This window comes from Pelophylax lessonae (assembly GCF_965119305.1).
Source record: "Pelophylax lessonae genome assembly, chromosome: 3".
NCBI lineage: Eukaryota > Metazoa > Chordata > Amphibia > Anura > Ranidae > Pelophylax > Pelophylax lessonae.
The window spans coordinates 569,819,077-569,844,666 of NC_138770.1; the positions used below are offsets into that span (position 1 = coordinate 569,819,077).

The 25,590-nt window shown below is 46.7% G+C and overlaps 1 protein-coding gene across 4 annotated transcripts in view; it reads left to right on the forward strand.

Annotated features, from left to right (window-relative positions):
* The window catches only part of VRK2 (VRK serine/threonine kinase 2), a gene marked incomplete at its 3' end in the record, with an annotated part of 342,168 nt that overhangs the window by 273,483 nt on the left and 43,095 nt on the right, over positions 1-25,590 (forward strand). For all 4 annotated transcript variants that reach the window (XM_082251228.1, XM_082251225.1, XM_082251226.1 and 1 more), the window contains exon 10: positions 12,148-12,206. In XM_082251228.1, coding sequence (XP_082107354.1) covers positions 12,148-12,206 — 59 coding nt within the window. The remainder of the gene's footprint in view (positions 1-12,147; positions 12,207-25,590) is intronic.

Sequence of the window (25,590 nt, forward strand, 5' to 3'; positions counted from 1 at the left end):
GTGCTGCACTTGTGTGAACTAGGGTCATTGAGATCCATGTTAAACACGGTCCATGCATTTTTTTTATGCAGAGTAAATATGCACTGGGCTGCATCTGTTGTGAACTAGCCCTCAAACACATTTTTTTATAAATAAATGCATAACTGTGTTTGAGTTTTTATCTGCCTAGGATTCAGTGAAACGTGTAAAGGTAGGCATACATCAACACCCCCCCCCCCCCATATTTAATTAAATTATCATGTTATGTTACTGTACAGTGCAGAGAAAAATTATTTGATTCCCCCTACAGATTTTGTAAGTTTGCCCACTTACAAAGAAATAGGGGTCTATAATTTTTATCATAGGTGTATTTTAAATGATAAAGACAGAATATCAACCAAAAGTCCAGAAAAAACACTACAATACAAATGTCATAAATTGAGTCACAGTTCAGTGAGTAAAATAAGTATTTGATCCCCTACCAACCAACAATAATTCTGACTCCCACAGACTGGCTACAGTATGTGCTCATGTGGTATACAGATTAATCCTGTCCGTTTTTAGGAGGGTGCTCTTAACCACAACTTATGTGTATAAAAAACAACTGTCCACAAAATCTCCTACTTCCATCCAAACCTTGCCATCATGGGCAAGACCAAAGAGCTGGAATGGGCTACAAGACCATCAGCAAGAAGCTTCGTGAGAAGGAGACAACTGTTAGAGCGATTATTCACAAATAGAAGAAATACAAAATTGCCATCAATCGGTCTGTAGCTCCATGCAAGATTTCGCCTCATGGGGTAAGGATGATCATGAGAAAAGTGAGGGATCAGCCAAGAATTACACGGGAGGAGCTTGTTAATGATCTCAAGGTAATTGGGACCACAGTCACCAAACAAACTATTGGTAACACAATCTTCCACCAAGGATTGAAATCCTTCAGCGCCCGCAAGGTCCTCCTCCTCAAGAAGGCACATGTACAGGCCCGTCTGAAGTTTGCCAAAGAACATCTAAATGATTCAGAGAAGGATTGGGAGAAAGTGTCGTGGCCAGATGAGACCAAAATTTAGCTCTTTGGCATTAACTTGACTCGCCGTCTTTGGAGGAAGAAAAATTCTGACTATGACTCTAAGAACACCATCCATACAGTCAAGCACAGAGGTGGAAACATTATGCTTTGGGGCTGTTTCTCTGCTAAAGGTCAAGGCATATTTTGTGGGGCCAATGGACGGGGCCATGTATTGTAAAATCTTGGATGAGAACCTTCTTCCCTAGGCCACAACACTGGAGATGGGTCGCGATTGGGAACATTTATGAAGGGAGATGAAACTTGAGGATTTAGAGAAGATCTGTAACGAAGAGTGGACCAAAATCTCTCCTGAGATGTGTGCAAACCTGGTAACTAACTACCAGAAACATTTTGAAAAAATCATGAATTTTTAAGTTTAATTATCTGCACAAGCACTTTTTTGGTTGAGCACGACACTACCCTTCTTTTATACAATACCAGAAACATTTTACCTCTGTGATTGCCAACAATAGTTTCTCCACCAAGTACTAAGTCATGTTTTGCTTGGGGATCAAATACTTATTTCACTCACTGAACTGTAACTCAATTTATAACCTTTGTATTTTGTTTTTTCGGTTGATACAGGGCCGTCTTTTCCACTGGGCATGCCCGGCGGTTGCCCGGGGGGCCCCACTTGCCAAGGGGCCCCACATGGATGGTGGCATGTCCCTGGTGGTCTAGGGCCCCCCGTTATGTTGTCCGCCGGCCCGGCCCCCCCCTTATTGCTTATTGCGGTGGCTGTGGCTTGAGTTTGCACTGCAGTGCACACTGGTTGCTAAGGCCAGCCCTATTGGCATCTAGCAACCAGTGACGTTAGCAGTGCCGACCCAGGATGCACGGCGCCGCAGTGGAGGACTAGGAGGAGGATCCTCCTCCTCGTCGGCTCGTCCTCCTCACTCCTCTCCTCCCTTCGTCTCGACCCGAGTCCCGACTGGCTCCGCCTCCACCCACCTCCTCCCATCTGTGCAGCTGAGCCGTTGTAAAAGTAAGGCTGCCATGGCCCACAGCCTGCCAGGCTGAATCATATATATTATTTTTTTAACTCTCTCATGGCTGGCAATGATGATGATCGACGATGACACAAGAGACAGACAACTCTGTCCTGGAGGATATACCTTTCTATATATTAGTAAGGTATATATCCTCCAGGTAGTAGTTGTATTTTCTTGTAGTATAGTGTTCCCTGTAATGTGTATATAGTCTATATACATATTACAGGGAACACTATATACTACAAGAGAGTACAACTACTACCTGGAGGATATACCTTACTATATACATATTACAGGGACCAATATATACTACAAGAGACAACTACCTGGAGTATATACCTTACAATATACATATTACAGGGAACACTATATACTACAAGAGTCTCTTGTAGTATATAGTATTCCCTGTAATATGTATATAGTAAGGTATATACTCCAGGTAGTTGTACTCTCTTGTTGTATATATTGGTCCCTGTAATATGTATATAGTAAGGTATATCCTCCAGGTAGTAGTTGTACTCTCTTGTAGTATATAGTGTTCCCTGTAATGTGTATATAGTCTATATACATATTACAGGGACCAATATATACTACAAGAGAGTACAACTACTACCTGGAGTATATACCCTACTATATACATATTACAGGGACCAATATATACTACAAGAGACAACTACCTGGAGTATATACCTTACTATATACATATTACAGGGAATCCTATATACTACAAGAGACTCTTGTAGTATATAGTGTACTGTAATTTCTTGTTTTTTAATTCCTTTTGTTTCACGCTCATGTTATGTTGTCCAAACGTTGTGTTAATGTTTAAACACTGATTTTGTTTGAGGTACCAATAAAAATAAATATCGCCTTATCAATAACTTGCATTTTTATTCTCGTGCGTGATTGTGTAGGCAGGGGGCCCCAGTGCACTGCATTGCCCAGGGGCCTATAAGGCTCTTAAGATGGCACTGGGTTGATATTCAGTCTCTATCATTTAAAATACACCTATGATAAAAATTATAGACCCTTCATTTCTTTGTAAGTGGACAAACCTACAAAATCTTCAGGGGATCAAATATTTTTTTTCCCCACTGTAGTTATTAATAACTGCCCGAAGGTGTTTTTAGATAGTTCCTCAATCAGTTTTTGTACTTGTTATACCCTGTACATTTCCATTCAGACTGGGAGAAAGGGCACCATTTTAAACCAGTTAGGCCTTACTTAAATGCATGGTGCTGATCGGTCGAAGGAAGTGCAGAGATTAGCTCATCATATAGCTGCTGTTCCTTCACTATCTAATCATGGTCTTAACCAAGCTGAGCTGCTTTGACTTTAGTAGGGAAAAGTAAATGATCAGAACTTTGTACTGCATCTGACATGGGGGTCTGGCTTAGAAGATTGACTAAACAGCATCACTATGTTTTAAGAAGGCAAGACAGATCACACAACATATTAATGCAGAAATAAAAATACTACATATTTATGTACCTGTGAACATATATCTACCTGACTTAGGTTTGATTTTACAGAGATTATTGTAATACCTAAATTTTTGATTTGGGCACTGAAGTTGAGACTCTGGTGTGCTGTGACAACCTAAGGGAACAAGTTCAATCTCTTCCAAATGTGTCCCTCATCCACTTCAGTTAGGGAAGCTGTAAGTGTTTGAATATTGAATGCATTCCCTTGGTTAGCTTGAAGTTTTAATTTCGTAAGGATTTCATCCATGAAATGTGTAAAATTAATAGAAAGAACTAAACTTGAAAGATTAACCTTTTTCCATTGTTGTTTATATGGCTTTAAAAAATGGTAATCTCAACATTAAATGCACTGAGTTAGAAGAATCAGAATGACTCCTTCTGCGTTGCTCTTATTATGTATGAATTTAAGCCTCTTACTATGAATAATACATATGTGAATATAAAAGTGAATATCATTGGAAAAGGATAAAGTGCACACAAAAATGGAACATACCGAACAATTCTCATAAAAAAGTTCTCTTTTATATACCAGTTCAGTGCCCAAACTGACAGATTTAGAAACTCTGCATTTGGTATGCAATCATGTTATTAATCTTTTGCCAACAGGACACTAGAGCTGTTTGAGATGAGTATGAGCAGAGGTGTAGTTGACATTTTGTTACCAATGTATTTTGTTTTACGGATGAAGGGGGGTGAGGAGAGCCAATTGGATGGAAAGGACACCTCCCCCCTTCGCACACCACACAGGAATAGAGCTGAAGCTGTCAATCACAGGCTGTGTTGGAGCTCCTCCTCTGTCACCTTTTTACCTCTTGGTGTCAGGAAAACTTGTCAGAAGTGACTGATGCAGATAGCAGAGGAATAGAGCAGTAGAGCAACAGGACACTTAGTGCTGTGGATTGAGGCAAGTACACACTTGGAGGGATATGCATTGTTCATATTTCATAAAAGAGGTTTATAAGTAATGAAATCCCTGGTTGTTACCAGAACTAGTATCCCCCGTTTGAGGATTTCACATTTATTCCTGCTCTGCTGACAATTTAAAAAGTGAGTTTTCCTTTTCTTTCATTGTTGGTGATAACAGTGAACAGGACAAATAGAAAGATGAAATTTCCCTAAAGGGGACACAGACTGCATTAAAAACATGATGGGTGTTCTAATCCCTCTCCACTCTATCAAGAACTAAGAAAAAATATTTTGCCTTTAGTTATACTTTGAGTTGCCTCTCCCCTTTAAACCTGCCAAATGCCACATCCCTAAAAAGAAGGGTTAGGTTTTACGATCAGCTTGGGCAAAAGGCATGGTACTGTGGACGGTGTGCTTTGTGCATTTCTTCTAGACCTGTGCCATAATCCAGTGTGAAGCTTTGCCCCTGTGCAGGAGATTCCTGTAATCAAGGCGGGTTACTGCTGCTGCTCTCTCTCCTTGTGCAGGGTGGCTTGTATTGTCTGCACCCACTTCTGTATTTCTCTGCAAGCAGCCTGTAGTGGGTGGGGCCTGCTGGATGATGCTCAACTACACTGCAGAGTGCACGAGCACCATGGGAAATGTAGTTCCAAAACATCTGGGGTGCCAAGGTTCTCCATCACTGCTCTAGGGACTCTCCAAGGGCAAAGTTCACTTTTGGAGCATGTTACACCTGTATTTCGGGTGTAAAGTGTAACATACTCCAGCGCCTCCCCCTTCTTTCATGACAGTGGGTAGTGGTTCCTTTGCCCCACACCTGCTGTCACATTCAAAATTGGCACTGCTGTGTGAGACTCGGTCTGTAAAGAAACTACAAGTCCCATCTTCCACAGATTTGTACTGTATTTCTCAATAGAGTGCAAGTGTGCTGACGAAAGCCCTCATAGTCCATAGAAACTTCCTCCAGCTTTTAAAACAAAGCTCTATGTTGGTACAGGCAAGAAAACTGGAGGACATGTCTGCCGGAGCCTGACATTGCAGCCACGATCCACTGATGCTTCCAGGGAAAAAAGTAATAAATTCACATTTTCTTCTGCAAATGTACAGTATATGTATTAATGTTCTTTAATCAGAAGTCAATTTTCTTTGCGTTATGACTTTGGATTGTGGAAGAACCACTGTAGCCTGGGGAGCAGACATGAGCAAAGGTTCTTACAAAGTCCTAATGCTAAGAAAAATGACTTCTGATTTAAAGAGGATTGTACAGTAGCTCACAAAAGTGAGTACTCCCCTCACATTTTTGTAAATATTTTATTATATGTTTTCATGTGACAACACTGAAGAAATGACACTTCGCTACAATGTAAAGTAGTGAGTGTACATCTTGAATACCAGTGTAAATTTGCTGTTCCCTCAAAATACCTCAACACACAGCTAATAATGTCTAAACTACTGGCAACAAAAGTTAATACACCCCTAAGTAAAAATGTCCAAACTGGGCCCAAAGTGTCAATATTTTGTGTGACAACTATTATTTTCCAGCACTGCCTTAACCCTTTTGGGCAGGGAGTTTACCAGAGCTTTACAGGTTGCCACTGGAGTCCTCTTCCACTCCTTCATGATGACATCACAGAGCTAGTGGATGTTCGAGACCTTGCGTTCCTCCACCTTCCGTTTAAGGATGCCCCACATATGCTCAATAGGGTTTAGGTCTGGAGACATGCTTGGCCAGTCCATTGCCTTTACCCTCAGCAAGGCAGTGGTCATCTTGGAGGTGTGTTTGGGATCGTTATCATGTTGGAATACTGCCCTGTGGCCCAGTCTCTGAAGGGAGGGGATCATGATCTGCTTCAGTGTGTCACAGTACATGTTTGCATTCATGGTTCCCTCTGTGAACTGTAGCTCCCCAGTGCCAGCAGCACTCATGCAGCCCCAGATAATGACCCTCTCATCACCATGCTTGACTGTAGGCAAGACACACTTGTCTTTGTACTCCTCACCTGGTTGCGCCCACACGCACTTGACGCCATCTGAACCAAATAAGTTTATCTTGGTCTCATCAGACCACAGGACATGGTTATAGTAATCCATGTCCTTAGTCTGCTTGTCTTCACCCTGTTTGCAGGCTTTTTTGTGCATCATCTTAAGAAGAGGCTTCCTTCTGGGATGACAGTCATGCAGACCAATTTCATGTAGTGTGCGGCGTATGGCCTGAGCACTGACAAGCTGACCCCCCATCCCTTCAACCTCTGTAGCATTGCTGGCAGCACTCACACATCTATTTCTCAAAGACAACCTCTGGATATGATGCTGTGCATGTGCACTCAACTTCTTTGGTCGACCATGGTGAGGCCTGTTCTGAGTGGAACCTGTCCTGTAAAACCGCTGTATGGTCTTGGCCACCGTGCTGAAGCTCAGTTTCAGGGTCTTGGCAATCTTCTTATAGCCTAGGCCATCATTATGTAGAGCAACATTTCTTTTTTTTTTTTTTTTCAGATCCTCAGAATTTTTGCCATGAGTTGCCATGTTGAACTTCCAGTGACCAGTATGAAAGAGTGAGAGCGATAACAAAACACACCTGCTCCCCATTCACACTTGAGGCCTTGTAACTCTAACAAAACACATGACACCGGATAGGGAAAATGGCTAACTTGGCCCAATTTGGACATTTTCACTTAGGAGTGTACTCACTTTTGTTGCCAGCGGTTTAGACATTAATGGCTGTGTTGCATTATTTTGAGGGTACAGCAAATGTACACTGATATACAAACTGTACACTCACTACATTGTAGCAAAGTGTCATTTCTTCAGTGTTGTGAGGGGTGTACTCACTTCTGTGAGATACTGTATACACATTATTTTACATGACTGGAAGAATACACAAACCATCTGCTTACAACCAATTATTTTGTTTCTTGGATTTTTCCAGGGGGGGGGGGGGGGCGGCTCATTCAGATATTGATGACTTGCAATTAGGGTTGCCATCTCTTCTTTAAGCCAAACTTGAACACTTTAGAAGCGCATGGCAATTTTTTTTCGTAAGGGGAACACTGTAGACTCTGGTGTAAAGCTGCCACTTACTGTACATCCATGGGCATCCGCAGGTAGGGGCAAGGGGGGGCAAATGCCCCCCCCCTGGAATCTCAACTTCCCCTTTCAAGTGGTCATTAGGCCATTTTATACCATCCTGTCTGGTCTGTTTAATAATCCCATGTGCCCCTGTGTCTGTGTTTTGAAAAATAAGCCCATCTTTACCAGTTTTCAGAGGGCCGAGCGCCGCTCACGTGACCCGTCGGCTCTCTCCTCTTCCCATCTGACAGGTGCCTTCAGCGGGTGGGGCCGAGGATTCCTCACTGATGTCATTCAGGAGGGGGAGAGGAGGAGAGAGGTGGCGGGTCACGTGAGCAATGAGTGGTGCTCTGAAAACTTGTAAAGAATGGATTATTTTTATAAAACACAGACACAGGGGCACACAGGATTATTAAACAGACTGTAGACAGGATATGAAACTTTAAATGAAACTACAGCAGCAGGAGGAGAGGGGGGAGGGGGGGTCACTGACACAGGAACAGACAGGCAGGGAGAGAGGGGGGAGAGAGGACAAAGGAGGACAGGAAGGCTGCGGATGACGGAGGCACGTAAACTGACCACAGAGTCAGGGCTCAGCAGCCATGGTATACCGTGGTCAGTTTACAGAGGGGAGGACATAGCCAGGCAGGATCAACCAGGTGTTTTAGGTAATTGAAGGGGCAAAATTACACAGCAAAGCACTGTGCTGTATATCATGCTTTAAAGGAACAGGATCAATATATATATATTTTTTTTAGGCTAACAAATGCTTTAAAATAAATGCTGCTTTTTGCTCTTTACAAATAAATACTCAAAATAAGTAAAATGACTAAGCCCCTCCTCTTCATGACATTGTTGAAAAGGGGCTGAGCATATGTGACCTTAAAATGATGCCCCCCCCCCCTGAAAATAGTTCTGCGGACGCACATGTGTACATCAGAGTTCCCAGCATTTCTCCTTAAATCAAGGTTCCCAAAGTCCCCCTAACCGAGTCCACAGAGAACCCCTTACATCTGAGTCTCCCTTACCTTAGTGTACACTCTCACTCGGAGGCAGGAGAGAGAAAGGAGGTAGGGGAAAGAATCCAGTCAGACAGTGGATAGTGAGCTCACTCGCCTGAGAATGGCATCAGCACCTTTTCTCCACTATGTATCTGCCAGGCTGCAGGGCTTCATATTTCCCACCCACACATCCCTTTTCTGAGGCACAGTATGATGGGAATTGGAGTATGAGTGGGAAGACACAGAGGGGTAGGGGCAGGAGGAGGAGCAGCAGATCCTTTCGCAGGGGGTAACTGTGCTAGCTCTGGGCAGTGTGAGAGCCCATCATAGACATTCCGCTTAGACAACTTCAGCCAAGCCTATAGAAAGCTGACAATCCTGGTGGTTAGGGTGTGTGGCCTATGTGCACACCTATGCATTCAGCGGTTGTGGTATTCAGTTACTTGGAGAGCCACAGTCCAGTCTAAATAAGGCCTCATTCACACCATACATGCGTAAAAACTGATGAAAAAATTCACAGATTTTACTTGCAGAGACATGAGTTTTCTTGCGTGTTTCAGTGAGTTTTTATGCAGATCGACAACATTTTTTTTTTTTTTATGTGCCCTTTTTTATGCACAGACTTACATCCCATCCTGTTTCATCACCCCGTCATTAGTGATCCGCAAATCAGTGATCCCTACATCAGAGACTCCTCATCGGTGTCCCCTACATCAAAGCTCCACTCATCATAGCCTTCTCATCAGAGGCCCCCTCAGCTCATCATAGATTATCTCATCAGTGACCACCTCATCAGTAATGTCCTCACATCAGAAACTCCTCATCTGAGAATACTCATTAGAGACCCTTGCCATCAGTGTTCCCCCCATCTGTCTCCTGCCCTCTGTGCCCCCCTCTGTCTCCTGCCATTATGGCACTTTTCCACTGCAAGTACCGGCTCGGCTCCACTCGGCCCTGCTTGGCTCTGTTTGGTTTTCCACTGCATGGTACCGCGTGGTACGATGTTGGAACGGTTCGGTACGGTTTGGTACGGTTTGCTTTTCCACTAAAGTAAAGTGGGTGGGGTAACAATGATTCTCTGACCAATCAGTGGCTAGTAGTGACAAACAGTCAAGGCTGCATGCAAAGGATTGTGGGATATGGTACCGGTACAGCCCTCTTGGAACCACAACTGAGGTGGTACTGTTTAAGCGAGCCGTACCATTCGGTTCCATGTAGTGGAAATATAGTGAAAAAACTATCAGCGCAAGACTAAGTGAAATTCAAATGTGTATAAATGTGCTAGAATAAATCAATATATAAATCCGGCTGCATACACAAATTGTGTCCACACCTCACAACAAAAACATAAAAATCAAAAAACGTGCTGCGCCAGAAGTGCACAAAAATAATAAGTGATTAATGAATCAACAAGTGTTATCAACAAAATATAGTGTCCATCATATGTGCTCTGATGAAACATAAATGTTCATATAAAGTGCTCCAAAGTAATGATTAGTATATCCAGGTGATGACAGGACAGCCTCAATCCCTTGTGAATCAAGCAGGAACCACCAGTGTGTGAACTCCCTCCACCAGTAAGATTGGCCTCTCACCTTGATACCAGACCCAAACGGGCCAGCATGAGCATATCAGGGGATAAACAGACTATCACAGGTAACCTCTCCAGCCTTCACCTCCGGGGGTCGCCAGGACATAAAATAAAGATAAAGCAAAGATCTAGTGCTCTCTGAATGTAAATAATGAGCTTTTATTGAGCATAAAGGGGTAACTCACATTTGTTGGGCACTCAGCCGTGCCTGCTGTTATGGCATTCAGTGTTAGAGAGTAGCACCCGAGCGATCGGCGTCAGGCACGCAGGCTCCGCCTCCCTATACGCGTTACGCCTGGAGCGTGGGCTCCGTTTGGCTTCTTCGGTAGGGGTGAAGTTTGCGTGTCCAGCCTCGCCTATTTACCAATGCTGCTAACGGTGGATTGGCCAGCGGTCACATGTCCTCCTCACTCTGAGCTATGCACAGGACACCGGAACCAAAAGATACACTCTTTTGGTATCTTTTGGTTCCGGTGTCCTGTGCATAGCTCAGAGTGAGGAGGACATGTGACCGCTGGCCAATCCACCGTTAGCAGCATTGGTAAATAGGCGAGGCTGGACACGCAAACTTCACCCCTACCGAAGAAGCCAAACGGAGCCCACGCTCCAGGCGTAACGCGTATAGGGAGGCGGAGCCTGCGTGCCTGACGCCGATCGCTCGGGTGCTACTCTCTAACACTGAATGCCATAACAGCAGGCACGGCTGAGTGCCCAACAAATGTGAGTTACCCCTTTATGCTCAATAAAAGCTCATTATTTACATTCAGAGAGCACTAGATCTTTGCTTTATCTTTATTTTATGTCCTGGCGACCCCCGGAGGTGAAGGCTGGAGAGGTTACCTGTGATAGTCTGTTTATCCCCTGATATGCTCATGCTGGCCCGTTTGGGTCTGGTATCAAGGTGAGAGGCCAATCTTACTGGTGGAGGGAGTTCACACACTGGTGGTTCCTGCTTGATTCACAAGGGATTGAGGCTGTCCTGTCATCACCTGGATATACTAATCATTACTTTGGAGCACTTTATATGAACATTTATGTTTCATCAGAGCACATATGATGGACACTATATTTTGTTGATAACACTTGTTGATTCATTAATCACTTATTATTTTTGTGCACTTCTGGCGCAGCACGTTTTTTGATTTCCATGTAGTGGAAAAGCGCCGCCGTACCGAACCGTTCCAACACCGTACCATGCGGTACCATGCAGTGAAAAAGCGCAAAAGTGAGCCGAACCATTCGATTCCATGCAGTGGAAAAGCGCCATTAGTGTCCCCCCACCATCAATGCCCCCCTCCTCTATCTCCTACCATTATTGTCCCCCACCATCAGTATCTTCTTCACCCGTCTCTCGCCATCAGTAGAAGTATATTTTCTTTTTATTTAAAAAAAAAATCCCTAAGTATCACTTTACTTTAATTTAAGCTTTAATGTGGTAATATCATTTCAAAATGCTAAAATTGTAGAAAAAAAAATGCCCCAGCTGGATTAAAAAAACCCACAGTAACTCCTCTTCTGTACAGGGTAAATTTTAATGCTGCCTGATATTAAGGCATCTAAAACTTCAACATGCAGTGTCATAAATGTGTGTGTAAAATGCAGAAAATGTACATAAGCTCTCAGAAGTTTGTCAGAGTGCCTGTTCTTACTCCCATCATGCTGGGCTCATGTTACTTTACTAGCTTCCTGTCCATTGGAGTGAGCCTTGCTGGAAATCCCACTAACTGTAAGCTATTCTCTTATGTCTCTTTATGTCATTAGGCAGTAACCTGGTTACTGAAAAATAGACTGCCATAAGTTTTATACATTTTCTGTATACGCATTTACTGATGCAGCGTGATTGCTTCATACACTAATACACTACACTATATGTAACTAAAATGTAAACAGAGCTAAAACCCAAAGCAAACACATTTTAAAACTATTTTATTACTGAAATAAAATATGAATCCGCTTTAGTAAGGACTTCTACAATGGGCATGTTTCTGTCTAGCGTATGACCAATACTCCAAGATCAATACAACTCCAAAGATCATTATTTTCATTACTTTTTTAGGCTTATGGATGAAGTCCCGAATTCAGTCACTGCATGGTTGGGTCAAGAAGATGGATGTAGTAAGTGTAAATGAGATATAGTAAACACTAATTTGTTGTTTCAAGATGTGATGCAGATTGTTTAAGCACCAATGTTTCACTTCAATAGGAAACTATCATAAATGCAAGGCATCTAACTGTGCTCTAAGGAGTGTATGTAATGAACTGTAACAATGGCCTATTAATTCTGCCGGAATCCAGCAGCAATGGTCAAAGGTGCTACATGAACCATATTCCTTTCTCTGCAAAATAAGATACTTGGAAAGAAACCTAATGTTCAGGAATAGGGAAAGGGCTGTATTTATATATTTTATAAAACGGAACAATGTGCTATTGTTCTTCTCTTCACTGAGACTTGTTCACGCACAATGAGCATGCAATATTAAATTAATTTGTGTTTTCCAATCAGTGAGAGTGCCAAAATACCCATATGCAAATAGAAATTTGTACTGCCATATGGTAATGTAATAAACATTACATTACCCTCTGGGGCCAAAGTAATTTTACATCTTCGTTGCCAAAGGGGCCGTTCATTTGTCACATAGGGATGCCCTGGATGTCACTGATATAACCAAGAGAAAAACAAGCCTACCATTTTCAGTATTGTGGTACAGACCTGTAATCCTGAGGCCTGTTCATTGCTGTCTTCTAATATTCCATAAACAGGGAAATGCTAACCTGAGCACTCTTAAAGGGAATCTATTGTGCATCTATTTACAGTATATGTGTGTATATGTATGTAAAAAGTGTGTATGTATGTATATGTGTGTGTATACACTGTGTATAAATTATACTTCTATATGCTGTATATATATTTTTTTTTAATATGGTCAGAAAAATATGTATTTATTAGTTATTTTGTATTCTAACGTTTAACCAGCAGGTGGATCTGCAGACCCTGTTTTTGTGCCTTATACTTGCACCATATATCCTATTCTTATGGTACAGGACATAGGCTGGACAGATAATTTTGGCAAAACATTTACACACAGCCCTCGAGTATACCCCTTAAACCCCACCCCACTCTGTGATACTTCAGGTGGGGGATGTTTGATTTCTTATGATGAAATTTCTATGCCCATCTAGTTCTTATTTACTTGAATTCTTCAATCAACTCTTCATTGCCTTCTACTAAAAAATAGAAGCGGGGGGTGGCGTGTCCTGGACATGGCGGCATGAGGAAGCACATTGTGAGAGCTCCGGCCACCTCACCCTGAACTTACTGCTTTTACTGCCACTAGCTGCCTTGGGATGAGCACCGGACGAAGGCGAGGACCAAGGAAACCCCTCCGCACTTCGCCAGGCTCGGAATTACACCGCTACTTCCCCGAGGCCCGCTCCTCCTCGGCCCGCGCTGGTCAGCCCCGCTCACGTGGTACCGCAGCGGCTTCTATGGCTTCTGCTCTGGTGTCATCGCCGGCTCCTCTTCTCTTTGACTTGGGGACCCAGCCCCGATTGCCGGCAGCCTCCTCGATGTCTTCAGTATCATTGAAACCTACTCCGGGGGACGCGGGAGATCTCAGGGCCTTGATTCAAGCCCTCCCTACGAAGCGGGATTTCGAGGCCCTGGCCCAGCGCCTGGAGGAAGCCCACGCCAGGGACATTCAGGCGGTGAGGTCCGAGGTCACTCTCCTCACTGATCGAGTGACGGCCGGCGAAACCTCCGTCTCCTCCCTGGAGACGAGGGTGCTGCGACTGGAAGCAGTCGGTACAGGCCACTTATGTGAATGCGCTGCAGCTTCGTCTGGAGGAGATGGAGGTTCGGAGCTGCAGGAACAACCTGCGGCTCAGGGGACTACCAGAAGCGACGGCTCAAGAATCACTACAACCTACTGTTCTGGCTATCTGCCAGAGACTGGCTCCAAATATACCGCCTGCTTCCCTGGAATTTGATAGGGTTCATAGAGCGCTGGGACCCCGATCCAATGATGCAGACCGACCCAGGGATGTCATCTGCCGACTCCATCGCTATGCCCATAGAGATCTCATCATCAGGCAGGCCTGGGAGGCGGGCGATGTGGCTTTTGACGGGGCTAGGATACGGATTCTGCCTGATCTATCTAGGGCTACGTTACAACGCAGAGCCCTGATGCGCCCCTTACTGGAAAGGATCCGTCAACTGGGATGCTCATACAGATGGGGATTCCCCATCTCCCTAACGGTCCGCAAGGGACCCTCCTTGTTTGCGATACATCACCCTGATGACCTCCCGAGCCACCGACGTCTGCAGCCGGAGCCGCCTACTGCGGTGAGGGAAGCCTAAGTGGTACTCTGCATATGCACCTGAGCGTGTTGCCCTGTTGGGAACGGGATTTCGGTTGACTTCCTGTCTGCACTCCTGAGGTACTGTGTCCTTGTTCTACTGACTGTGGTTTCCCTATCTCAGACCCCCGGCGGACTTTCCGCCCCCCCCCCCTTCTTGTGATCCGGCCTGGCGCTTGGATGGTCCCCTTTAATGGATTGCTGCTGTGCTGCTTGTCCTTGTTCCCCTTCCTGCAGGGAAACTGCTGCTGCGGCCGTGATGTGAACTGCCCCCCCCATCCTGACTTCTGGATCCATCGAGCCTGGTGGGGGCCTCTGCTGGCTGCCCTGTCCTCTTTCCCCCCCCCCCCGCGGACGTTGGAGGACTATGTGCCCGACCTCTCCCTCGGGTCCCGGTATATCCCCTTCCTTCACTGGTGGCATCCCCCTACCCATTTGCCCCCTCTCTGCAGATGTACTTTCTTGTCATTTTATTCCGGGAGGTGACTGTGAGCGGGGGGTGTATTGTGCAGCTCACTGTGGGACTGGGGAGGGCGGTGGTGTGGTGGGCTGCAGTTTTGCTGTCTGTGGGACGGGGTGGGACGGGGTGGGGGGCCTCCGGCTGCCCTTCACCCATGTTGGCCCCCCCCTTGTGGGGGCTGATGGGGTTTTCTTGGGGGGGGGGGCGGCCGGTGGTTGACTACTTCGGGACTCCCCTGGGTACCTACTTGGGGGGGGGGGATACCTCCGCATGACATGTAGTGCGGGCCCGGTCCCCGCTGTTTGGAGATATGATGAACCTAGGGGCGGGGGGCCGGAGTATGTGGGATGGGGACCCCTGGCAGGGCGTCTGACCTCGGGTGCTGCTCTTCTTTGGTGGTAGTGGCCCCCGTCTGGATCAGGCCTGCTGGGGATCTCTTCCTTCTAGGATGGTCCTCTTTGCCGAGGGGGGGGCGGGAGGTTGGCTTTTGTTCCGGGAGGACTCGCAGGGGGCCTATTGATATTGTTACTGTTGTTATTATGGTTATTACGATTTGTTACTGTACACAAGTATCTCGAAGTGCTTTTTCCTTTGCCCTCTACCTTGCTCAGGTTGCATACGGTTTCTGGCTTTGGGTTCCTGCGGCCGGGGGTCACTTCCTGTATTGTTTTCTGCTATCGGGGGTGCCCTGCGGCTGGGGGAGCCTGCCACCAGTGCTGTGCTCTTATGTTCTACGATGTTATGTTTTTTCATTTTTGCCAGTTGATTATGTGATTCTTTTGTTTACTTAATCTCATTTACAGTGCTATGTCCCATAGGTGGGGTGAGGGCTGGCTGGAGGCCTCACCCTGTCTCTTACGGCTTCTGTTTCTAGGTCTTACCCCCCCATTAGGCCTTCACCCCGTAGTTGGTCGATCCCTGGTACGGGAAGACCCCGGGGTGCTATTTGCTATTTCTACCTAGTTTTCTCTCCCCCTTCTCTCTCCCTATTTGCCTTACTCACCTCATTGTCTTCTTTTTCCTGCTCTACCTCTTTTTTTTTTTTTTTGTCCCCTCTTCCTTCCGCCTCCTCCCTCCCAGCTTCGACCCTTGTCGTAGTTCCTATCCCTCTTCCCCCCTCCCATACCCTTGTCGTAGTTACCCTCTTCTCCCCTCCCATCGGATTTCTACCCTCCTTTGCTCTTTACCCACCTAGGGGGTGTTCTTGGTACTACTCCCCTCTCCCCTCTAATCTCCTCACCTTTCCCCCTTGGCTTTCAGGCCACCCTTTCCCCCTCTGGGGTGAGCTTCCCCCTCCTCCCCCTTCCCCCTGCCCACCCTTAGCCCACCTTCCTCACCCCTTGTCTGTCTCATCCCCCCCTTTTCTGTCATGGATCCTGTGCGGGTGACCTCGCTCAACGCCAGAGGGCTTAATGTGCCTGAGAAGAGACGTATGCTTTTGGGTGAGCTGAGACGCCTCCGCTCTGATATTGCCTTCGTGTAGGAGACCCACTTTAAGACTGGGGGCCTTCCCCTTCTCCAAAATAGATTCTTCCCGTGCACGTACCATGCAGCCAATTCTGAATCCAAATCTAAGGGAGTATCCATCTTGATTTCCAACCGTCTCCCCTGGACCCTTTTGGACCACCGGGAGGACTCGAGGGGCAGATACTTGTTCCTGAAGGGCCGACTGGGTGATGTGCGGGTTACACTCGCCACAATTTACGCCCCCAACTCCTACCAGGAGGTATTCCTCTGCAAGACCCTCACACTGGTGCGGGACTTTCAGGAAGGGGCACTTCTCCTGGGGGGAGACTTGAACCTCCCGCTTGACTCTTCCTTGGACACCTCGGCGGGTACTTCGGCTGTCCCTCGAGGTCACTAGAGGAACTAGTGGACGCCTGGCGCATTTTACACGCCAGAGAGCGGGATTACACGTTCTTTTCCAACCCGCACCAAGTGTATTCTCGCATTGATTTGTTCCTTGTCCCCCATCGCCTCCTTCAAACCATCGTTGCGGTGGACATAGGTTCTATTACCTGGTCGGACCACGCCCCGGTCACACTTATGATTAACCTCAGTGGCACGACTAGAGCTTCTGATTGGCACTGGCGGTTGAATGAGGGACTTCTTCAGGATCCTGTTGTCCTGGCAGATGTTTCTCGGCAACTGCAGTCGTATTTCCAGCTCAATTCCACCCCGGATAGTGACCCGGGGATAGTGTGGGAGGCCCACAAGGCCGTTATCAGAGGAGTCTGAATCAGCCACGGGGCGAGGATCAAGAGGGAACGGGAGGCGCGACTGACCGCCTTGCTGGCGGAGCTTTTGGATCTGGAGGACCGCCATAAAACGAAACCAGATCCGGTGATCGGGGCTCAATTGGCCAGCCTCAGGGATCAGATTTCAGATCTCCTGCGATACCGGGCCAAGGCGGCCCTTCAGCGTTGCAAGAAGATCACCTATGAATCGGGTGATAAATGTGGCCGGGTCTTGGCCAGATCCTTGCGAGCGCAACAGGCTGCCTCTTATGTCCCCTGCCTGGTGGGTGGTGGGGGGAGGAAATTCCATCTCCCCAAGGATATCTCCCGGTGCTTTGGGGATTTCTATGCACGCCTATACGGCCTTCCTCGACGGCAGTCCCAGGGGTCGTCCCTGTCGGATTACCTAGATTCGGCTAATCTCCCCCGTCTTCCTTCTCCGGTCCGGGAGGATTTGGAATCCCCCTTTACGCAGGAGGAGCTGGCGACTGTAGTCGCATCGGCAAAGAAGGGTAAGGCGCCGGGACCAGATGGTTTCACAGTACTCTACTATCAAATTCTCCAATCCCATTTTCTCCACCCGATGCTCGCACTCTTCAATACAGTGGGTCTCTCCTCTTCCTTCCGTGAGGATACCTTGAGCGCTCACATTTCAGTGATCCCCAAAGAGGGGAAGGACCCAACGGTTTGCGGCAGCTACCGCCCGATCTCCCTACTGAATGCGGATCTTAAATTTTTTACTAAAATGCTTGCCCTCCGCCTTCAGTCCCATCTTCCGGCTCTGGTACATTTGGACCAGGTGGGGTTTGTCCCCACGAGAGAAGCCAGGGAAAACACTACTAAGGTCGTTAACCTGATTCACATCGCCAAAAGCTCCAATACCCCAGCGATCTTCTGGAGTACGGATGCGGAAAAGGCATTCGATAGGGTGAGTTGGCCGTACCTGTTTGAGGTACTGCGCCGCTTTGGACTTGGCCAACAGATGCTGACCTGGATATCAAGTGTCTATACCAATCCGGGGGCAAGGGTAAAGGCGAACGGGGTCCTTTCGGATCCGATCCGAATTCTCAATGGTACCCGTCAGGGGTGCCCCCTCTCCCCCCTGCACTTCTCGTTCTCCCTGGAACCTTTTCTGGCGAGGATTCGTTCCAATCCAGACATCTCGGGGATTACAGTGGGTGACGCTACTTATAAAATCTCGGCCTATGCTGATGATCTCTTGTTTTCCCTTGCGCAACCTCTGATCTCCTTGCCTTGCCTCTTGAAGGAATTTGACTCCTTTGGCACTCTCTCTAACTTGAAAATTAATTTCTCTAAGTCCGAGATCATAGGGGTCGCTCTCTCACCGGCCTTAAGGGACTCGCATACCTTCCCCTTCAGGTGGGCGTCGCCGGGACTGAGATACTTGGGTACCTGGCTGTCCTCGAACCCCGGCAGATCTATTCCGTCTCAACTTCCCGCCCCTGCTGGCTGTGATCCCTTACCTCCTTGAGAAGTGGACCTCGGGACTCCACTCGTGGTTTGGTCTCTGTAACATCTTGAAGATGACGATTTTGCCTAAACTCCTCTGTGTTCCAGGCGATCCCGGTTTCCATTCCAGCGAGGGTCGAATCTATTTTTACGAACTTTGTGTGGGCAGGCAAGAGGCCACGGATGGCACGCCGATTACTCCGCTTTGCCGTGAGGGAGGAGCATTATCAGTTTGTGGTGTTACCCTTTGGTTTCGCCTCTGCTCCTCGGGTCTTCACAAAAGTATTGGCCCTGGTGCTAGCATTGTTAGGTCAGAGGGAGATCGCAGTACTGGGCTACCTGGATGACCTTCTTCTATGAGTGGAGTCATCTGCTGCTCTGGTGGAAACGTGGAGATGGGCTACCTGGACGACCTTCTTCTGTGAGTGGAGTCATCTGCTGCTCTGGTGGAAACGTGGAGATAACTATACAGATTTTGAGGGAGTTCGGCTGGCTTCTGAATTTTCAGAATTCTGCTCTGGTTCCTTCCACAAAGCTGAACTATCTGGGTCTGTCTCTTTCTCTAGCCAGAGTGTTCCTTCCTCTGGACAAACTCCAGAAACTGCATGCTGCGATTCATCTGCTGTCCAGCAGATGGTCATCCCTCTGGACTTGCATGCGGGTCTGATGGTTCCTTTGAGGCAGGTCCGTTTGCACAGTTCCAAATGAGGTCCATGCAGACAGAGATCTTGGCCAAATGGGACAAGTGTCTGAAGTCTCTGGACAATCCGATCCGGTTGAGCCGAGAAACAAAAGGGTCCCTGATCTGCTGGCTGCATTCTCCGGCACTTTGACAGGGAAAATCCTTTCTCCCCTTGTATTGGACTGTGCCTGGATCACAAGACGGAACGTCTTCAGGGGTGTCCAGTGCGAATTAGTGGCTTTTGTCAATCACAAGGGGGGCACAAGAAGTGTCTTAAGGGCTCTGGAGGTAGCCAGCATTCTATGGTGGGAAGAACGTTTCATTCCAGCCCTTTCTGCTGTGCACATTCTGGGGGAGGAAGACTGGCAGGTGGATAATATCAGTCAGCAGGCTTTGGATCAAGGCGAGTAGTTGTGGCATGGTCATGGGATCCACTGGCGGACGCAACAGACAGGCTGGTGGCCCAATGGGGCCAGTATCGTCTTATTTACGCCTTCCCTCCTCTCAAACCTCTGCCAAGACTCCTGCGCAGGATCGAGGCGAAGGGATTTCAGTAATTTTAGTGGCTCCGGACTGGCCTTGCCGGTCTTGGTACACTGACCTGGGGAGGCTGGTCACCAACGTCCTTTGGAGACTACTTCTCAGGGAGGATCTGCTGTCCCAAGAGCCGATCTTCCATCCTGCTTTGCAGTCGCTGGCTTTGACGGCTTGGCTGTTGAAAGCCAGGTGCTAAAGGAAAGAGGTTTGTCTGAGTCAGTGATTCCAACACTGTTGAAATCTAGGAAGTTTACTTCTAGGAAGATCTACCATTGTACGTGGAAAATGTGCATTGCGTGGTGTGAGTCTCTTGGGGTTCATCCTCGCTCTTTCCTGGTGGCTCGGGGTCTTGACCTTCCTTCAATGGGGGGTTGAGCAGAAACTGGCTTTGAGTACCATCAAGTGCCAGATGTCGACCTTCGCTATCTTCTTTCAACAACCTTTGGCCGCGCACTCCCTGGTGCGTACCTTTCTTCAGGGGGTTCGACACTTGGCTCCTCCAGTGCGGTCCCCATTACCACCTTCTGACCTCAACATGGTACTCTCGGTTCTCCAGAAGCCTACCTTTAAAAATTTTAGGGAGATTCTCCTGCTTACGCTGTGCCAGAAGGTGGTCTTTTTGGTGGCAATCACCTCTGCGCGCAGGGTGTCGGAAATCGGCGGTGTTATCTTGTTGTTCACCTTACTTGGTGGTTCACAGAGTTAAGGTGGTTATTTGCCCCTGTCTGTTGTTCCTTCCAAAGGTTGACGTTGATTTCTATTTGAATGAAGACATTGCGTTACCTTCCCTGTGTTCCAGGCCAAAACATTCTAAGGAAATTTTGTTGCATGCCCTGGATGTGGTTCGAGCAATGCAGGGGTACCTGGCAGCTACGGAATTTAGACTCACTATTTGTGCTCACGGATGGGCCTCGGAAAGGACTGTCCGCTTCCTCTACAACCATTTCGAGATGGATCAGACAGACGGTGACTCAGGCCTATTCAATCAAGGGTCAGATTTCTTCTTTTCCTGTCAGGGTATCCTTTTGAAGAGTCCCTGTTAAAGAAACTGAAAGTACCACCTGTGGTGGACTCGGAGGTTTCCAAGTTGAATAAAGCCACCCTTCTCCCGGTGGAGGACTCTCCGTCCTTTAAGTACCCTTTTGACAAGAGAGCTGAATCTCTGGTCTGATACCTTTTTACCATGGCCTGTTGCATTCTGCAGCTGGTTTTTGCCATAACCTTGGTTTCCCAGACCTTCACAGAATGGGATAAGCTCCTGCACCAGGATTTGGAAGGGTGACAGTTCCCTCCTGACCTGGCGGAGCTGGTGGACCAGTTGGTCCAGGGGTCGCAGTATATCTGTGATGCCTCTCTGGATGTGGCCCCCTTAGCCTGTAGGGTGTTCGTGACAGTGGTGACTCTTCGCTGCGTGAAATACTGGTCTGTGGACCAGGCTTCCAAGAAATTGACTGATCTACCTTTTGTAGGAGACAGCTTGTTCTGAGCTTCCATGGAAGAGATCATTAACGGTCTTACTGGAGGTAAGAGTACTCTGCTTCCACAGACTACCAGGAGCAAAGAGTCTCATCACAAACGTGGTCCTTTCTTCTTGGCCCAAAAGCGATCCTTTCATCCCTCAGGATCTAAGGACCTGGGATTAAAATCTGCCCGTAACCCCGCAGGGGGTTCCAAGAGGCCCTGGCCAGATAAGTCGAGAGCGGGTTCCTCCGGGACTGCAGACAAGCCCGCTTCTGCCTAATGGGGGAACCCTCCCCCGTATCTGAGGTGGGGAGGATGCCTTCGCTTCTTTCTGGATTCGTTGACCTCCTTGATTCAAGACAAATGGGTCCACGAGTTGATTCAGTCTGGTTACAAGATCGAGTTCCGGTCCTTGTCTCCTGCAAGGTTCGTCCCTTCCAACCTGCGGAACGCTTCCATGGGTTTTATTCAAACCTATTTACTGTTCCCAGGAAGGAAGGCAATTCTGGACCTTAAGGCCTTAAACTGCTTTGTGTGGGTTCAGAAATTTTGAATGGAGTCCATTTGCACAGTGGTGGCATCCCTTCATCAGGGGGATTTCCTGGCCTCTATCGATATCAAGGACACTTACCTTCATGTCCCAATATATATATAGTGGGTAAAAAGGCGCTGGTAATCTTTTGTATTGCTGGATACAAATACTATGGTATCTCGTATTTTATAAATATTTGAAAATAGTATAAATAGTATAAATAATGTATAAAAATATATACGTGCTATGTTGTACAAAGTGCAAATATAATTAATACATAGCAAGGTGCTTACTAGTGCATCAACCTAAAATTACAAGTGCTGACTTTTACTAGTGCACAAGTTACATAAATATATTGTTATTGTTCAGTTAGTGCAACAAGCAAAAAAGTGCTTACTGGTGCATAAACATAATATATTTAAAGTGCAAGTGCTGACCTTTAATTATATAAGGATTATAATAAATCAAAAAAGTGCTTACTGGTGTATCCACAAATAAATCACGTACAGATTAAATTATAACAATATTAAATTATCGTGCTCTCTATTACAGTGCTCCAAAACATGTGAAAAGTGTCTCTAAAATTAATTCTGAGCAATTCATGCAACCAAATTGTGCTTTTATAATCTTGATTGTTTAGTTCTAAAGTGCTCCAGGTGATGGGGTGTGTCACACGTAGCCTCTTACCAGCTTCCGACAGGTCACAAGGACCCCCAACCCACAGTCTCTAGACAATCTGATCATGTTGAGCCCACAATCTGATCATGGAGATCCCTGATCCAGTGCCTCCGCTCTCCGGCGCTTCGACAGGGCAAATCCTTTCTCCCCCTGTACTGGATGGTGGTCACCATGGATGCCAGCCTGTCTGGGTGGGGAGGTGTCTTGGGCATGGATTGTACTCCGGGGTTTGGACTCTGAAGAAGTCCAGTGTGCCGATCAACATCCTGGAAATGTTTTGCCTGACACAATGGACGGTTCGTCTGCAGGGGCGCCCGGTAAGGAGAAAGGATATAAATCGGACAATATCACAGCCGGCATTCTAAGGTGGGCAAAACAGTTAGTTCCAGCCATCTCTGTTGTGCATATTCCAGGAGTAGAAAATTGGCAGGTGGATTACCTCAGTTGGCAGACGTTGGATCAGAGAGCTCATCTGTGTCTCCGGTGGGGGACTCCCGATATGGACGTGTTGGCCTCTCGCCTCAACAGGAAGGTGTAGAGGTTCGTAGCAAGATCTCGGGATCCTCTACCCGATGCCACAGATGCTCTGGTGGCTCCTTGAGGCCAGTATCGTTTGATGTACGCATTTTCCCCGATAACTCTTCTGCCAAGACTCCTGCGAAGAATCGAGGCAGAAGGGATTGCAGTCATCCTAGTGGCTCCAGACTGGCCTCACAGGTCCTGGTCAGCAGACCTAGTGTGGCTGGTCACCGATGTTCCTTGGAGACTTCCTCTCAGAGAAGATCTGTTAGCTCAAGGACTGATCTTCCATCCTGCTTTACAGTCGCTGGCTTTAATGGCTTGGCTGTTGAAAGCCAGGTGCTGAAGGATAGAGGGGTGTCTGAATTGGTGATTCCTACGCTGTTAAAAGCTAGAAAATCTACTTCTAGGAAGATTTATCATTGAGTCTGGAGGGCGTACATTGCTTGGTGTGAGTCCCAGGGGGTCTCCCCCCCCCCCTTTTTTCCGGTGTCTTGTGTTTTGGAGTTTCTCCAAAGAGGAGTAGATCAGCGTTTGGCCTTGGGTACCATCAAAGGCCAGATTTCAGCCCTGGCCATTTTTTTTCAGCACCCGTTGGCCACAAATTCCTTGGTTCACACTTTTGTTCAGGGGGTCCACCACCTGGCTCCCCCCGCTGAGACTCTGTGTGGCACCTCAATTTGGTGCTGTCGGTTCTTCAGAAACTGCCTTTTGAAAATACTCATTAGGTTTCTCTGTTTACTTTGTCACAGAAGGTAGTCGCCTTGGAGGCTATTACTTCTGCGCACAAGGTGTTTGAATTGGTTGCGTTCTCTTGTTGTTCACCCTATCTGGCGGTTCACAGAGACAAAGGGAGGCTTCGTCCCTGCCAGTCGTTCCTTCCTAAATTCGTCTTTGGTTTCCATTTAAATGAAGACATTGTGCTGCTTTCCTTGTGTCCTAAGCCTAAGCATCCTAAAGAGATTGCCTTACATTCTTTGGATGTTGTTTGGGCAATCAGGGTGTACTTGGCTGCAACTGAGTCGTTCCAAAAATCGGATTCTCTTTAGCAGGATCACCAATGTGTATTATAACCAATGCTTTCCACTCCACACATACTGCAACATGGACCATTATTAGTGGACAGAATGATAGATCCATGTTTAATAAACACTGGAATACGTCATTACAGAATTTAGCATTCTATGAACAGAAGTATAAGGCTGGGTTCACACTTATGCAAATTGGATGCAGGTTTCTCTGCATCCAGTGGAGATTGTGACTGGCTCTCAATGGAGATGTAGGTCTTTGGTTCCGTTTTGGGCCCAAATTCAGGCAAAATTTCGGTATGAACCCAGCCTTAATCTTGCATTACACTTACAGTGTACAACAGCCTCTCTTAGATTTGATGGGTAAACTTATATACCACCAAGGACTAAGGGAGCTGAAGCATATTTCTTATAAATTAGATAAGCTACCCTTCTTTGATTAGGTTATTAAGCAGGGATGAACTTTGGGTTCCCTGCTACTATAGGTTCGAGATTTATGGTCATGGTGAATTTATTATAAACATTCACTCGGGTGAATTTTTTTTAAGCTATGTTATACTGCAGGACCTTTGAACTATAGCCAGCTGCCTTGGATGGGCCAATAAGGGGGCTTTTGGATAAACTAGCCCTCTCACTATAAAAGAGGGCAAAGGCCAGTCATAGTTTTCAATTGGAAGCTGTTGTAGGGAAATATTAGGGGAAAATTACAAACTGCATAGGGAGAGATTTGGGTCAGTTAGAACAAATTGAATGGCTAGCTCTTTGGGCAATCAGTCCCTTTTCTTTTTTTTTTTTTTTTTTTTTCTGTTTGTTCATATTGCTTTTTTGTTTTGGCTTGAATTTTATTTACTGTTTTTTTTTTGGTGCTGCTGGATAATAAAAGCGCATATTTTTGCAGGAAAGAAAGTTATAAGAGAAAGTGGGGTCTCGTTAAAAGTGTCCTAGGCTATTGTTTTGAAAAGTTAGTAGATATCACCCATCTCATTGTCTTTCATTAAACATGCAGAGAAAACTTTGGCTAAATTACTGGGCTTTAGGACATACATGCAAAAAGTGTTTACACAGGGACTGTGTTCCTTTGAAGCTGCTGTGGACACTCTCATCAAGGATTTCTCACGGGCAAGAGTTCTCATCTGTTGCAGCAGAAGAAGCCTAGGCCTTATTCTGTGAAGGCTCATCCCCCACCTGAGACGAAGTTAGTTACTTCCAAGGCTCAGCCTCCAAAGCCAGACCTAATCTAGGTATCCAGTTCAATCACAGACCTTGGGCTTCCAGTTCACCCAAGCTTGCTGAAAAATCCTCTTCAACATGAAGGGCACTCCCATATTCCAAAGTGGGGGGCCCTCTGTTAAACCTTATGGACACGTGAACAGATAACATTTCCCGTTTGTGTCCCTATTATTTAGCCCACCATTCTGCACTATGAATGTTCTCCAAGGGGCTGGTCCCTGATCTAAACTTTCCACGCCTGCAGGGTATCCACATTGTGGGATATCTAGGAGACCTCCTTTTGAGGAAACATTAAGCACAGGCTCTGAC